The sequence below is a fragment of the Hylobates moloch genome, unplaced genomic scaffold (genome assembly GCF_009828535.3).
Source record: "Hylobates moloch isolate HMO894 unplaced genomic scaffold, HMol_V3 SCAFFOLD_7, whole genome shotgun sequence".
Lineage (NCBI taxonomy): Eukaryota > Metazoa > Chordata > Mammalia > Primates > Hylobatidae > Hylobates > Hylobates moloch.
Window position 1 is genome coordinate 47,341,541 of NW_026652282.1, and position 15,151 is coordinate 47,356,691.

At 39.0% G+C, this 15,151-nt stretch overlaps 1 protein-coding gene across 1 annotated transcript in view; it reads right to left on the reverse strand.

Annotated features, from left to right (window-relative positions):
• The window catches only part of HUWE1 (HECT, UBA and WWE domain containing E3 ubiquitin protein ligase 1), a 150,026-nt gene that overhangs the window by 114,598 nt on the left and 20,277 nt on the right, over positions 1-15,151 (reverse strand). The window contains exons 4-6 of the mRNA XM_058441317.1: positions 7,044-7,112; positions 1,244-1,342; positions 399-605 (exon numbers count right to left, since the gene is read on the reverse strand). Coding sequence (XP_058297300.1) covers positions 399-605; positions 1,244-1,342; positions 7,044-7,112 — 375 coding nt within the window. The remainder of the gene's footprint in view (positions 1-398; positions 606-1,243; positions 1,343-7,043; positions 7,113-15,151) is intronic.

Sequence of the window (15,151 nt, forward strand, 5' to 3'; positions counted from 1 at the left end):
TTAAAGCAGCACACTAAAACTTAGAGGAGTAGTAAGTACATTAATGTGATGAGAAAATCAAACTATTTCTAGGAATTTAAAAGTAATGTGGGGCTGCTCTAACAACCTAGAGCAAAAATCAATTCATGCAAATTTCCTTAAATACTTTAATACATATATAACATTTCTTATTCATTTCTTGAATCTTGAAAAGGCAAAGCAAAGGTGATAGTACAGAATCTTCCCATCAACCCTATGAAGGATATCTATATCCAAGAAACATTCTATTATCTTTGACAATGAAAAACCCAGAGCTCCATAATGAAAAGGAAAGAAGCAATAGAAATAGCAATTTCCTTATTTCTGGATGTACACAATTCTAGTTAAGAACACAGTACACAGGCTTTAACCTCCCCTACCTCTATGGAACTGTACAGATGCCGGGAAAAGCTGTACTCAATGAGCAAGGCTGTGAAGTTCAACACAGCCAAGAGAAGCATTTTCAGTTGCTCTCTTTCTGGCCTATCACATACGAGCATCCATGACATATTCTCCACTGTTTGTCCAGCATCTGCCAGTATTCCATCGAAGCGGTCCAACAGGTCCACCCAGTGATATAACTCGCACTGGAGAGGGGAGGAAAAAGAGGATGTAAGAATAAGGTAGAAGCGCCGCATGGGTGCTTTCTAACTGAGCTTTGTTACAAGAGATTGCTGAGCATGACACCTAGACAAAGTTCACGTCCCACCCTTGCCCATATGAGAAAGATCATACTCTGAGCTAAAAGTGCTGTAGTTCATTGTCATACTCATCTAGATATATGTGCTAACACCAATAGACACCATAAAACCCCTAGAGCTAGGTCTTCAGATGGAGAACTCCGGTTACATTCTAAGATCTACGAAGACAAGAGAACTATCCTTTCCAGAATCCATTTTATCAGAAAAATTCATTTTTCGAATTATCTAATAAAAATTCTTCTAAACTAAAAATCCAGAAATTATCTCAAACTTATATTGTCAAACTACAGGAATTCTGTGATTGAGATTCTTAAGCATCACCTGTGAAATCAATTCCTCATCCTCGGCCAGCAAAATTTTCCTTGCCACTGGTTTAAAGCTGTGTTAGGCACGTGGCACATGCTAGATGCTTATTAATTGCTGAATGAGGCTATCCCATTGTGGTTTCTTATTCCATATCAGAGCATACAAAATGATGTATTAGTATAGTGAGTCCTGTCTTTTGGGAGCTTGACTTCACATACCTTTCCAATGTTCCATGTTTTGATCTGCTGCAGTTCCAAAAGAAGTTGCTCATCATTACAAACTTTGAGTTTGTCTATTAAGGCTCTGCAGTCTGCAGGCTGAGAAAAAAAAAGTATTCACAAAACATGTTTTGGAATGAGGGAGTTCCAAATAAGGAGAATCAGAAAAGGAACCCTTAAGCTCACACAGTAATTTTCCTTTTGCTAGGATTTACTACTTAAGAAAACGAGATGTGCCAGACAATCTCTTGGGATTAAAATGGACGCCTCATGAGAAAACGCTTTTATTCCCTAACAATCCACCTGGGCTTCAAAAAAAAAACCAAAACAAAACAAAAAAAACCCACCTTGGATAAAGGTAGATGCAGACAAACTATTTGGAAAGGTACTGACAACAAAAACAATAATAATAGTAAGTTAAACATCTAAAAAAAAAAAAAACAATTAAGGAATCTATACCATGGTCTGAAAGTTAACCAGAATGCCTGGTAAGTTATATTGAATCAGAGACTGAAAAGTCTTAGTGAATTCACAATTAAAGGCGAAGATTAGCATTAGCTATATTTTTCTGTAACATAAAACCCTTCACTTGTAAGACGGTAAAGAGCTTCCGAACTTCGTAAAACTAGGACTCCATTCTTTCTTGGGATTCCTATTTCCATACATTTCTGCTCTCTTCTACTGATGAATGGGCCCATTTGTCAGGTAACAAGGAGTGGATTGAGCATTTACAGTCAAGTTTCTGAAAGTGGAAGGAGGGAAAGGGATAGGGGCTGGGAGAGAGACATCTTCCGTTAATGAATGGCAGCTGGGAGAAGTGATTATTACACTTGTTCTTTAACTCCATAAAGGCAGTACAGCATCCTGGGAATGGACCAGAGGTCTGGAACCAAACAAGTCTGGATTCACTTTTTAACTTCATGTTTACTAAGCTGTTTGATCATGAGCAAGTCTAACCTCTAAGCCACAGCTCTCTTATCAGAAAAACAGACCTAATAGCTACCTCACAAATATGAAACTCAAAACGTCCGCCACATACATAAAATACTTATCTCCCATAACAGGAGCTTAAATATTCAGAGACAGCATACTATTAAAAAGAGTATGAGCCTTGGAATCAGATAGTTGGTAAGCTACCTCTTTGAATCTCAGCATCCTCTTCTGCAAAATAAACTAACATGTACCTATATATCCAGCAATGCTGTTGTGAGATTCAAACTGGGAGAAACGTATTTTCGGCATCTGAAACAACACGGAACCTAACAGGGGTTTCTTTAAGCTAAGACCAAACCTTTTCTCCCTCTAAGCATTATTAAGATCTAACTCAAATATTCATGGTAATTAAATGTATGTAAAATCCTTGGCACAAAATCCTGCCATAAACCAGGCCTGCACTTTTTCCTCCTCTCCTCTAAGATGTAAGTTGAGGGAGAGGCAGTGAAGCAGCAGAAATAGATAACATGGAAATTTGAACCACATGCTTATGCAGTTCACTTGTGCCTGCTGGACCTACTTGGGTCCAGCATCAAACGTGCTACTTCTATTTCTAATGGAATGCAGCTATACAAATCCAATTTTATGATGTGTAGGTTAGATAACACCCAGTTCATGATGAACATTTGGATCCTGTAATAATTTGGTATGTCCCATAACCAGGCACTCAGTCTTTACCAAGGCCCAGTAGCAAGCTGGAAGCTGCTTTTGTGAATGTAGAATAGCTGGTGGCAGAGGACAGCACAGCCAAAAGTCTAGGGGTCTTACTTGTAATTCCATTGGGGCTTGCCAAAAGCACAACATGGCATCTTTAGCTGACACCTAAGTCAGTCACCTGGGTCTACTAGGTCATAATGTATAAGTGATAGGGCAACTTGTATCATAGCCTGGACCTTTTGCAGAGTCTTTTCTAGATCCAAACCTTACTAACACTTTAGTGGTTCCCCACTAAATGTGTTAGAGGTTATCCAGTAAATAGGTCAAAATAGCATGCCTAAATGTGACCAATCAATATGTTGGCTCCAAAATCCAACCACATCACACATTGTTCCTCTTTCTTCACAGTGTGTGGTACAAGGTACAGCAACTTCCCTCTCACTTTAGAAGGGATATCCCAATATTTCCCAAACCCTGGGGCCACTAGAAACTTTCCTAATGTGAAAAGGCCCTCAAGCTTCCACAAGGTTTCTGACTCTCTGGCACAAATATGTCTGAGGCATCTAAGGTGTGCTTGTGTTTTCTGCTCACAAGATCCAGTTAGCATAATGGCATCAATTTAATGTACCAGTACTATGGTCTCTGTTTTATCAGACGATCAAGGTCCCTTGCATTTTGCAGGAGAAAGCAGCAAGCACAACGTTAAGATATAAGAAAGCATTTGCCAGTTCGATAGCTGAATACCAACTGCCAGGGTTTACAGTGATTTATTTCAATAGATACCAAATCTGGGGAAAAAATCCTTTGCACGGCTACTGAAACACAAAGTGATCAATAAAAGCCTTTCATAAAAATAGTACCTAGCATTGACCACAGTATGGGAAATGGGGGCAATCTTGTATGCTGCTCAAGGAAAATAGACAACCCAAGTCTTAAAAATGTCCATAACCAGTGACATAAAAATTGCACTTCCCTAGTAACTAGGAAATAAGAGTCAGAAATCAGTATATAAGTATGACTCCAAGAGCAACAATCCACTAGGTTAAAAATTGTTTCTTAATTTGCATTTCTCCAATTACCCACAAAGTTGAATCTTGCTGGATGTTTACTAGGTTTGTTCTTTTCTTAAATGCCCTATGCCCATTTTGTCATTGGGATATTCATTTCTCCTGATTTAGCTACTGAAAATATTAACTACACTGGGTTACAAATATTTTCCCCAGCTTGTCATGTGTCTTCCCCCTCCCCCGCCCCACCTGAGCATATTAAGGGGTAAATGGTATACAAAAAAACTGCATGTAATTCGTGCATACAACTGGGTGAGTTTGGATGTATGTATACACTCACATTGCCATCACTACAATCCAGGTAATAAACATATCCATCACCTCCAAGTTTCCTTGTGCCCCTATGTGTGTGTGCATGATTGTGTGTGGTAAGAATACTAAACATGAGATCTACCCTCGTAACAAATTTTTTAAGTAGTCCCTCTGTATCCGCTGGGGATTGGTTCTAGGACCCCCATGAATACCAAAATCTATGCTGCTCATCCTTTGTATAAAATGGCATGGTATTTGTATATAACCTATACACATCCTCCTATATACTTTAAACCATCTCTAGTATTACAATACTGAATTCAATGTAAATAGTTGTTACACTGCATTGCTTTAAAATTTCTATTTTTACTTTTGTATTGTTATTTTTTATTGTTTTTTTCCCCCAAATATTTACTATCCAGTTGGTTCAATCTGCAAATGTGGAATCCACACACGGAGGGCAGACTATACTCGATACCTGACTGTTAACTATAAGCACTATGTTGTTCTACAGCAGATCTCTGGAACGAACTTACCTTGTATAATTTTACACCCCCTGAGCAACAACTCCCCCTTCTCTCTCCCCACCATTTCCTGGTAACTATCAATCTACTGCCTACTTTTACACCTTTGACTATTTTAGATGCCTCATATAAGAGGATTCATGCACTATTTGTCCTTCATGCGGCTGACTTATTTCACTTTGCCTAATGTCTTCCAGGGATTAATTTCCAAAATATATAAGGAACTCCTGCAACTCAATAGCAAAAAAATCCCAAATAACACAATTTAAAAACGGGCAAGGGACTTGAATAGACATTTATCCAGATGTCTACTTACATACAAATAGTTTTAAAGTATATAAAAAGGTGCTCCCTATCAAGGAAATAATCAAGGGAATGCAAATCAAAACCACAATGAGCTATTACTTCACACCTATTAGGATGGCTATTGTCATGTCTTTTTAATTTTTGATACAGTATTTAACATTTCCATTATGGTTTTTTTCCTTTGTTTTAATGCTTGGAAAGACCATGCCCACTTAAGACAAAGTAAACATTCACCTACATGTTCTACTTCTCCTATAGCTTATTTCTTTTAAAAACATTTGACTTTTGGTTTATCTAAAATTTATCGCAATATAATAGTCCCACATGCTCTACAAGATAATCATTCTAGCATGGTTTCCTAATACTGTCCCTTCTTTCCAATTTATAATCCCTCTATTATCACATATCTAGTTCTTATATACACTAGGATCATTTTTCTAGGTCTTCTATTCTCGTAGCAGTAGATTCTTACACTGGTTCCACTTTAAATTTTTAAATTATAGTTTCTTGAGCAAGTTTTCTTTTCGTCCTTCAGTAAAAGACATTCAAGTACACAGTTGTCAAAACTTCTAGATGCCAAAACACATCAAAAACAAAATCAAAAGCAAATGAAGATATTTCCAACAGATATGAAAATGAGTACGTTCAATATATATGGCATTCAGTAAGAGAAACACTGATATTCCCATGTCAGATACAAAATGAACGGCACAAGAAGATAACTGATACAGAACAGTGAAACACTTTCTTCCCCACCTATGAAATTAAAAATTTAAAAGACAATCTGTAATACCGACAAGGGTATGTGAAGAAAGTGCTGCTCATACTCATTAGTACAATGCTAAATGAAAAGGGCAGGATAATTGTGTGTGCACATGTAATAATTTTTTAAAAGACTGGAAGAAGCCTGGGCAACAAGGCAAGATCCTGTCTCTACAAAAAATAAAAAATTAGCCAGGCATGGTGGCATGCACCTATGGTCCCAGCTACTCAGGAAGCTGAGGTGGGAGCATCGCTTGAGCTGCGAGGTCAAAGCTGCAGTGAGCTGTGATCGTGCCACTGCACTCCAGCCTGTGTGACAGAGCAAAACCGTCTCAAAAAAAAAAAAAAAAAACTGGAAGAAATGCAGGAAAATGTTATTGTTATCTTTTGGTGATACTTGCCAGGTACTTTTACATTTTTTGAAAACCAAGTGGCTTGTATTTACGACATGAACTAACTTATGTGCCAGATACTATGCTAAGCAATTGCCTCACATCAAGAAGGAAAAAATTTTCAGCCCCATTTTGTAGCTGTGGAAACCAGGCGAGTTAATAACCTCTCAGCCACAAAAGTCTAGTAAGATTCAAACCCAGGTCTAATTCCAAAGCTTGTGCTCTTTGAACTAAGCACAAGGGGTCAACAGGACTATCACAATGCAATACCACTTCCTTAACCTTAGAAAGCAGTTCAAGCTAGCTGGTGGAATATTACTAGATTAAAGCTGGGATTTCTACTGTCAACAAAGGGTTAATTGATATGACCACCCAATACACAAGTTAAGCTGAATTGTGTCATTAAGAATCAGTAATAAAGACAGCTAAAACACTGGCCTTAACAAAAAAGCTAGTAAGAAAGATGTTACCACTTTCATTTTTAAAAAAACAAAATTGCAAGATCCCAGAAGTACATTAAAAATCTGAATCCACATCTGCTCTTTCCATTATACCACACTTCCTTTCTGCATAGGAAGGAATTGCACAGCAGCCTGAGAGCTGACTTCAGGCACACACAGCTACGAAGAACTAACTGATCAGTGTTCACTTTCCACTGGTCTCTTGGCTATCCATTTTGTTGATCCAAGGAAGTTCACAAGAAAATCTTACTGTTTCTAGATAAGTTGTTGTTTTACTGCCTTTTGTACATATGGGTGACGAGATTTGAAGAGCATGAACTGTTCACAATTTTTTTTAAATTTTTTAATGAAGAAAAAATAAGCAAAGTAAACTTCTGGATACTTACAGCCTCAGTAGGTGTCTTCTTCAGTTTAGTCCTGTCTACTTTCATGATTTCAATTTTCAGCTTTACGATCTGAAAAGAAAATCCCAAAAGAAGTGAGAACTTAAAGCTACAATCTTGAGCTCTACAAGCTTGGACATAGACAATACAAAATAAAGAGCAATGCAAAATGCTTAAAGTAAAAACACTGGAGTTATGATGCTATGCCAACTCAGAGGCACAGCTATCGGGTAGAGAGAGGTAAAGAATCTCTCCAGATCAAACTGGCCCACATCCTTATGTTGAACAAGACTGAAACCAAATCAAGCCAAAATGAAAAAATTTTTTTTCTTTTACAAGCATCTCAAACTCTTAATTGAAAATAACAGTGTACAATGTTTGCAACACATCTCAGGATGGAAAAACTCACCATAGCCCTGCAGTTTCCTGATAACTTCCATTTCTAGGAATTAATCCAAAGAAAGTCGTAAAGATGTACACAAATATTTAACCACAAGAATCCATACTGCATGACCATGTATAATAGTAAAAGACTGAAGAAGACCTACTGTTCCATCACAAGGCTAAAAAAAAAAAGATCAAATGTCCAAAATACAATTGGTTTAAAATGGAATATCGCACAACTGTTAAAAATATTGCAGACAACTATGTAATACACAAAGATGTTCATGATGAAATAAAAAGGTTACAACACAGAACATACAGTATAAACTTATGTCTAAAGAAAACAGCTTAGAGGTGCTAGGCATCAGATCAATTCATTGTTAACCAAAAGGATTATGTATGACTGTTTTACCTATGCACCTTTTACTGTTCCTACCAATAAAAATGTATTAGTTGTATCATAAGAGCAAAGGCAAAACAACACTTTTTTCAACTAGAAAATGAAGTATAAGGATCACAACAGAAATATTCTGAGGACAGAAAACTATCATTTTATTAAGCCATGTAATTTGGAAGGCTCAAAAGCAGACAACAGCCTGATCAGATCCACTGTATAATCCCTAGATCTTTGATGGCAGACAAGTCCTCCAAAGCACAAGAAATAAGTTTCTCCTGTTAGCAACTAAGACACATGCACAGAGGTAGAAGTGGGTTGCAGGCTTTTTACACACAAAGGATTCTGCTATTAACAATGTATTTAACTCAGTAGCAGTCACTAGAAATCAATGTCCCTCCCCCAAGAAGGCTGCCATAATATAAAGCCGACCAATTACAGTATAAATTTTAGGCAGCTTTTCGCCTAGATTTAGTCCAATATACTCAGTACTACAGAAATAGCGTGTATTTGCTTGTATGACCTGCATCCATTCAATCAGCAGGCATTCAAGGAAGAGTTTGTGAAAAATTCAGAATACGTTCTAAAACATTTCTGCAGAGACCATTCCTTAAGAAGAAAAAATGTTTTCTATGGTTGATATTTAGGATATGTAATTCCAGATTAGTTTTTAAAAAATTATCTCAGCATCAATACAAAATGAACAAAATGCCTAGTGCCAACAACTTCAAAATATCTCAAATGAAGCCAACATGATTCTGGCAACAATCCTGTCCATGTGGTGGAAACTATAAGCTGAGCTATTTGTACGCTTACTCTTAAGGCTTACTTTTTTCCTCCCCTTTTCTCACAAACGTCTTACGCAAGTGGCTGTCACACTATTGTCGCTTCAGTCATTTGCAGGGAGGTTATTAAACTGCCCCTGCTGCAAGACGTAGCAGCCAGCCTCAATACCATACAACTCAAATAACTGATGCTTTCCCTCTAAGATTAGGAACAAGGCAAAGATGTCTGTTATTATGATTTTTATTTAACATACTGCTGAAAGTTCTAGCCAATACAAACAGTAAGAAAAAGAAATAACAGGCACACAGATCAGAAAAGAAAAAATAAAAACGGTCCCTATTTGCAGATGTCAAAGGATCATCCACATAGAAAACCCAAGAAATCTATTTTAAAAGCCTCCCAGAGGATGGGCGCAGTGGCTCACTGCACTCCAGCCTGGGCAACAAAGTGAGACTCCATCTTAAAAAAGCAAAGGCCAGGCAGGCGCGGTGGCTCACACCTGTAATCCCAGCACTTCGGGAGGCTGAGGCGGGCGGATCATGAGGTCAGGAGATGGAGACCATTCTGACTAACACGGTAAAACCCCGTCTCTACTAAAAATACAAAAAAAGTAGCCGGGGGTGGTAGGACACACCTGTAATCCCAGCTACTTGGGAGGCTGAGGCAGAAGAATTGCTTGAAACTGGGAGGAGGAGGTTGCAGTGAGCCGAGATTGCACCGTTGCACTCCAGCCTGGCGACAGAGCAAGACTCTGTCTCAAAATAAAAATAAAAAAATAAAAAAAATTAGCCGGGCTTGGTGGCGAGCGCCTGTAGTCCCAGCTACTCAGGAGGCTGAGGCAGGAGAATGGCGTGAACCCGGGAGGCAGAGCTTGCAGTGAGCCGAGATAGCGCCACTGCACTCCAGCCTGGGCGACAGAGCGACTCCAGTCTCAAAAAAAAAAAATCAAAGATCTAAATACATGGAGAGATCTAAGACTCTAGTAAAGGTGTCAAATCTCCTAAAATTGTTATATAGGTTTAATATAATTCCTATTCAAATCCCAGCAAGATTTTTTTTTGTAAATAAGCTGAGATTACTCTATAGTGTATATTCTAAAGTGTATATGTTGTATAAGAACAACAATGGCTGAAACAATTTTGGAAAAAAATAAAAGAGGGAGGAATTGAGTCACCCTACCCACTTTTATTTTATTTTATTGTTTTTTTTTTTTTAATTTTTTGAGACGGAGTCTCGCTCTGTCGCCCAGGTTGGAGTGCAGTGGCGCAATCTCGGCTCACTGCAAGCTCCGCCTCCCGGGTTCACGCCATTCTCCTGCCTCAGCCTCTCCGAGTAGCTGGGACTACAGGCGCCCGCCACCACGCCCGGCTAATTTTTTTTTTGTATTTTTAGTAGAGACGGGGTTTCACCGTGGTCTCAATCTCCTGACCTCGTGATCCGCCCGCCTCGGCCTCCCAAAGTGCTGGGATTACAAGCGTGAGCCACTGCGCCCAGCCCCTACCCACTTTTAAGACTTATTATATAAATAGCTACAGACATCAAGTAGTACTGATACATATACAAATATCAATAGAGCAGAATAGAGAACCCAGAAATAGACTCATACAAATATGCCCAACTGATTTTTGACAAAGGTTAAAAGAAAAAACAATTCAGTCAAGGAAAGATAGTTTTATCAACAAATGGTGCCAGAGAAAGCAGACATGCATAGGCAAAAAAGATGAACTTCGACCTAAGCCTCACACCTTATATAAAAAATTAACTCAAAATGGATCACTTAAATATAGAATAAAATTTACTAGGAGAAAATATTTGCAAATCATATATAGTATCTAAAATACATAAAGAACTCTCAAAGTTCAACAGTAAAAAGTCAAACAATCTCAGTAAACTAGGAATAGAGAACTTCTTCAAATTGATTAAAATATCTACAAAAAAAGCTACAACTAATATCTTCATGGTCAGGAACTAGGAGCATTCCCCCTTAAATAATCACAAACAAAAAAGGCCAGGCGCAGTGGCTCATGCCCGTAATCCCAACACTTTGGGAGGCCTAGGTGGGCAGATCATTTGAGGTAAGGAGTTCGAGACCAGACTGGCCAACATGGCAAAATCCCTCAATCCCAGTTACTTAGGAGTCTGAGGCAGGAGAATTGCTTGAATCCAGGAGGCAGAGATCGCAGTGAGCTGAGATCGTGCCACCGCATCCCAGCCTGGGCGACAGAGTGAGACCCTGTCTCAAAAAAAAAAAAAAAAAAAAGTAAAAGATGTCCTCTCTTACCACTGCTTTCCAACACTGTATTGAAAGTCCTAGCTAAAGCAGTAAAGGAAATAAAAATTATAAAGATTGGGAAGGAAGATACAGAACTGTCTTTTTGTCAGAGATGACATGATCATACATGCAGAAAATCTGAAAGAATAGGGAAAAAAACCCTGGAGCTAACAAGCAATTACACCAAGTTTGCAGGATATAAGGTTAATATACAAAAGTCAATTGCTGGTCGGGCGCGGTGGCTCATGCCTGCAATCCCAGCACTTTGGGAGGCTGAGGTGGGCGGATCACAAGGTCAGGAGATCGAGACCATCCTGGCTAACACGGTGAAACCCCGTCTTTACTTAAAACACAAAAAAATTAGCCAGGCGTGGTGGCAGGCGCCTGTAGTCCCAGCTACTCGGGAGACTGAGGCAGGAGAATGGCATGAGCCTGGGAGGCTGAGCTTGCAGTGAGCCGAGATAACGCCACTGCACTCCAGCCTGGCGCGACAAAGCGAGACTCCATCTCAAAAAAAAAAAAAAAGTCAATTGCTTTCCTATATACCAGCAACGAACAGGTAGAATTTGAAATCAAAAACATATTATTTATATTAACATCCCAAAACTGAAAAGCTTAGATATAAATCTAACAAAATATGTATAAGGTCTATACAAGGAAAATTATAAAATTCTGATGAAAGAAATCAAAGAACAATTAAATGGAGAGATATTCCAAGTCCATGGATAGGAAGACTCAATACTGCCAAAATGTTAAGTCATTTCCAACTCTACAGATTCAATGCAACTCCAATTAAAATTTCAACAAGTTATTATATGAATATTGACAAACTGATTCTAAAATTTATATGAAGAGGCAAAAGATCCACGACAGCCAACACTATATCAAAGGAGAAGAACAAAGTCAGAAGACCTACATTACCCAAAATCAAGTCTTATCATAAGACTACAGTAAGCAAGAGTATTGTACTGGTAAAAGAATGAACAAATCAATGGAACAGAATTAGGGAGCCCAGAAGTAGACCCACATAAATATAGTCAACTGATGATCTTTGACAAAGAAGCAAAGTCAATATAATGGACAAAAGATAGTCTTTTCAACAAATGATGCTGGAACAACTAGATATATACATGCAAAAAAAAAAAAAAAAAAACTAAACCGAAATTATATGTTTCACAAAAATTAAGTCAAAATGGATCACAGACCTAAATGTAAAATATTCTGCTCTGTAAAAGACACTGTCAAAAGAATAAGTGGACAAACCAGACTGAGAGGAAATATTTGCAAAACTCAACAGTAAGAAAACAAGCTGATTTAAAAATGGGCCAAAGACCTTAACATACACCTCACCAAAGACAGACAGATGGCAAATAAACATATGAAAAGATACTCCACATCATAGGGCACCATGGAAATGCAAATTAAAACCATGATGAGATATCACTACGGCCAAATCCCAGAACACTGACAACACCAAATGCTCGTGAGGATGTGGAGCAAGTGGAACATTCATTCATTGCTGGTGGGAATGCAAAATCGTACAGCCACTTTGGAAGTCAGTTCAGCGGTTTCTTACAAAACTACTCTTACCACATGACCCAGCAATCAATACTCCCTGGTATTTACCCAAAGGAGTTGAAAACTTATGTCCACACAAAAACCTGCACACAGATGTTTATAGTACCTTCATTCACTATTGTCAAAACTTGGAAGAGGCCGGGCGCGGTGGCTCACGCTTGTAATCCCAGCACTTTGGGAGGCCGAGGCGGGCAGAGCACGAGGTCAGGAGATTGAGACCACGGTGAAACCCCGTCTCTACTAAAAATAGAAAAAATTAGCCAGGCTTGGTGGCGGGCGCCTGTAGTCCCAGCTACTTGGAGAGGCTGAGGCAGGAGAATGGCGTGAACCCGGGAGGCGGAGCTTGCAGTGAGCCGAGATCGTGCCACTGCACTCCAGCCTGGGGCGACAGAGCGAGACTCCGTCTCAAAAAAAAAAAAAAAAAAAAAAAAAAAACTTGGAAGAAACCACAATGTCCTTTGGTAGGTGAATGGATAAACTGTGGTACATCCAGACAATGGAGTATCATTCAGTATTAAAAAGAAACGAGCTATCAAGCCATGAACAAACATGGAGGAAACCTAAATGAATATTAGTTAAGTGAAAGAAATCAGTCCGAAAAGGCTGATTCCAACCACATGACATTCTGTATGATTCCAACCACATGACATTCTGGAAAAGAAAAAACTATAGAGACAGTAAAAAGATCAGTGGTTGAGGAGGGTTAGTGGGGAGGGATGAAGAGGTGGAGCACAGAGGATTTTTTGGCCAGTGAAACTACTCTGTATGATACTATAATGGTGGACACATGTTATTATGTGTCTAAACCCCAAAAGTATACACCAAGGGTAAACCCTAATGTTAACTATGGCCTTTGAGTGATAATGATGTATCAATGTAGATTAATCAATTGTAACAAGTGCACCACTCTAGTGGGAGATGCTGATAACAAGGGAGGCTATGCATGTGTGGAGGCAGGCAGTATACGGGAAATTTCTGTACCTTCTGCTCGATTTTGCTGGGAATGTAAAACTACTCTAAAAATAAAGTCTATTTTAAAAAAACAATCCTCCAAAACAAGAGCACAGAGTAACTTATGCACTGAAATAAGCAAATCACAACCATTTTACTTTTTTAATGCAGATGAGTCACTGATGAATCTTCAAACAAATAAGCAACTTGCTCTAATGCTGTTTTGACCTAGTGTACTATACTAGTCAAGTGTCTCTAACTACAGAAAGACTGGATAATTAATGCAGCCAAGTAACTTACTGGAGAGTATCTGATAGCTCACAGAACTGACAGAAGGCTAGAGCTCCACGTGCAGAAAACTAAGAGGAACCAAGGAAGCTAGGGAGCCTGGAACTACAGCCAAGGACCCCCCACGGAAACAGCTTAGCTTGGGGTACTTCTGCTGCCAACACAAGACTCTGGATGCCTAGAAACTATGCTGGTGGCATAATAATTCTAAATCATCTCAGGTTATTTGCATGAGTGGCGCTAGACTCTAAGTCCCAAGTGTAAGCATTTGATGCACCCAATAAAATAACACAGCCAATATGAATGCACACACACAAATGTCCCGATAACAAGTGCAATCCTACCTTGGTGTCTATAATTCTACTGCAAGAAACATTTAGTTTTAAAAACCAAGACATCACTGTCCATGAGACATCAACTTTAAAAATTTAGAAGTTGTTGTGTTCTCATATTTCTAAAACTGGTTTCAACGGTGGGAGGGGGGAATGTTTACTGAGTGTCCATTACAAGCCAGACAATATTGAGACTGGAGTTCCCCAAAGTGTGTTAAAATGTCTTGCTCTATAAAGGGAGACAAGAGTCCTGTAATTTGGGAAATGTTATAGATAGAATTTCTCTTCCACTAGGGCAGTCACATAGCTAATTGACATTATTAATGGCTCGAAGACATCTTAGGTAAAGGAGGCTTATTAGCGCACAGAACCATTTTCTCAAGTGGCATCTACTCAAAGTCCAATTGAAGTATTCCAAAGAATACAGTTTGAGACACGCTACCTAGAGAATTCATATGATATTCTTTCATACAGTCCTCACCACTCAAGTCGTTTTGCCTCTATTTACAGATAGAAAACTGAAGTAAGAGAGAGAAAAAAAAGTACCTTTCTTGGTCAGTAAATGTTAGCACCAAGATCTAAATCCAGGTCTGACTACCAAGTCCATGCTTTAATAACATGCTATTCACCTTTTTTTTTTTTTTTTTGAGATGGAGTCTTGCTCTGTCGCCCAGGCTGGAGTGCAGTGGCGCGATCTCGGCTCACTGCAAGCTCTGCCTCCCGGGCTCACGCCATTCTCCTGCCTCAGCCTCCCAAGTAGCTGGGACTACAGGCACCCGCAACTACACCCAGCTAATTTTTTGTATTTTTAGTAGAGACAGAGTTTCACTGTGTTAGCCAGGATGGTCTTGATCTCCTGACCTTGAGATCCGCCCATCTCGGCCTCCCAAAGTGCTGGGATTACAGGCGTGAGCCACGGCGCCCAGCCTCACCTTTTTTTTTAAACGAGTTTTATTACTACAAAATACTGGCAGATAAGAATAAAAATTTGTGACAGATTCTTCTAGACTGCTGAATCCTATTTGTTTGAAAAAATTACTCCAAGAGAGGAAACTACGGCCCAAGATGAGAAGCTGAGATGCTGTAATTTCACTAATGAAAGGAACAGTAACTGAGGAATGAGTTC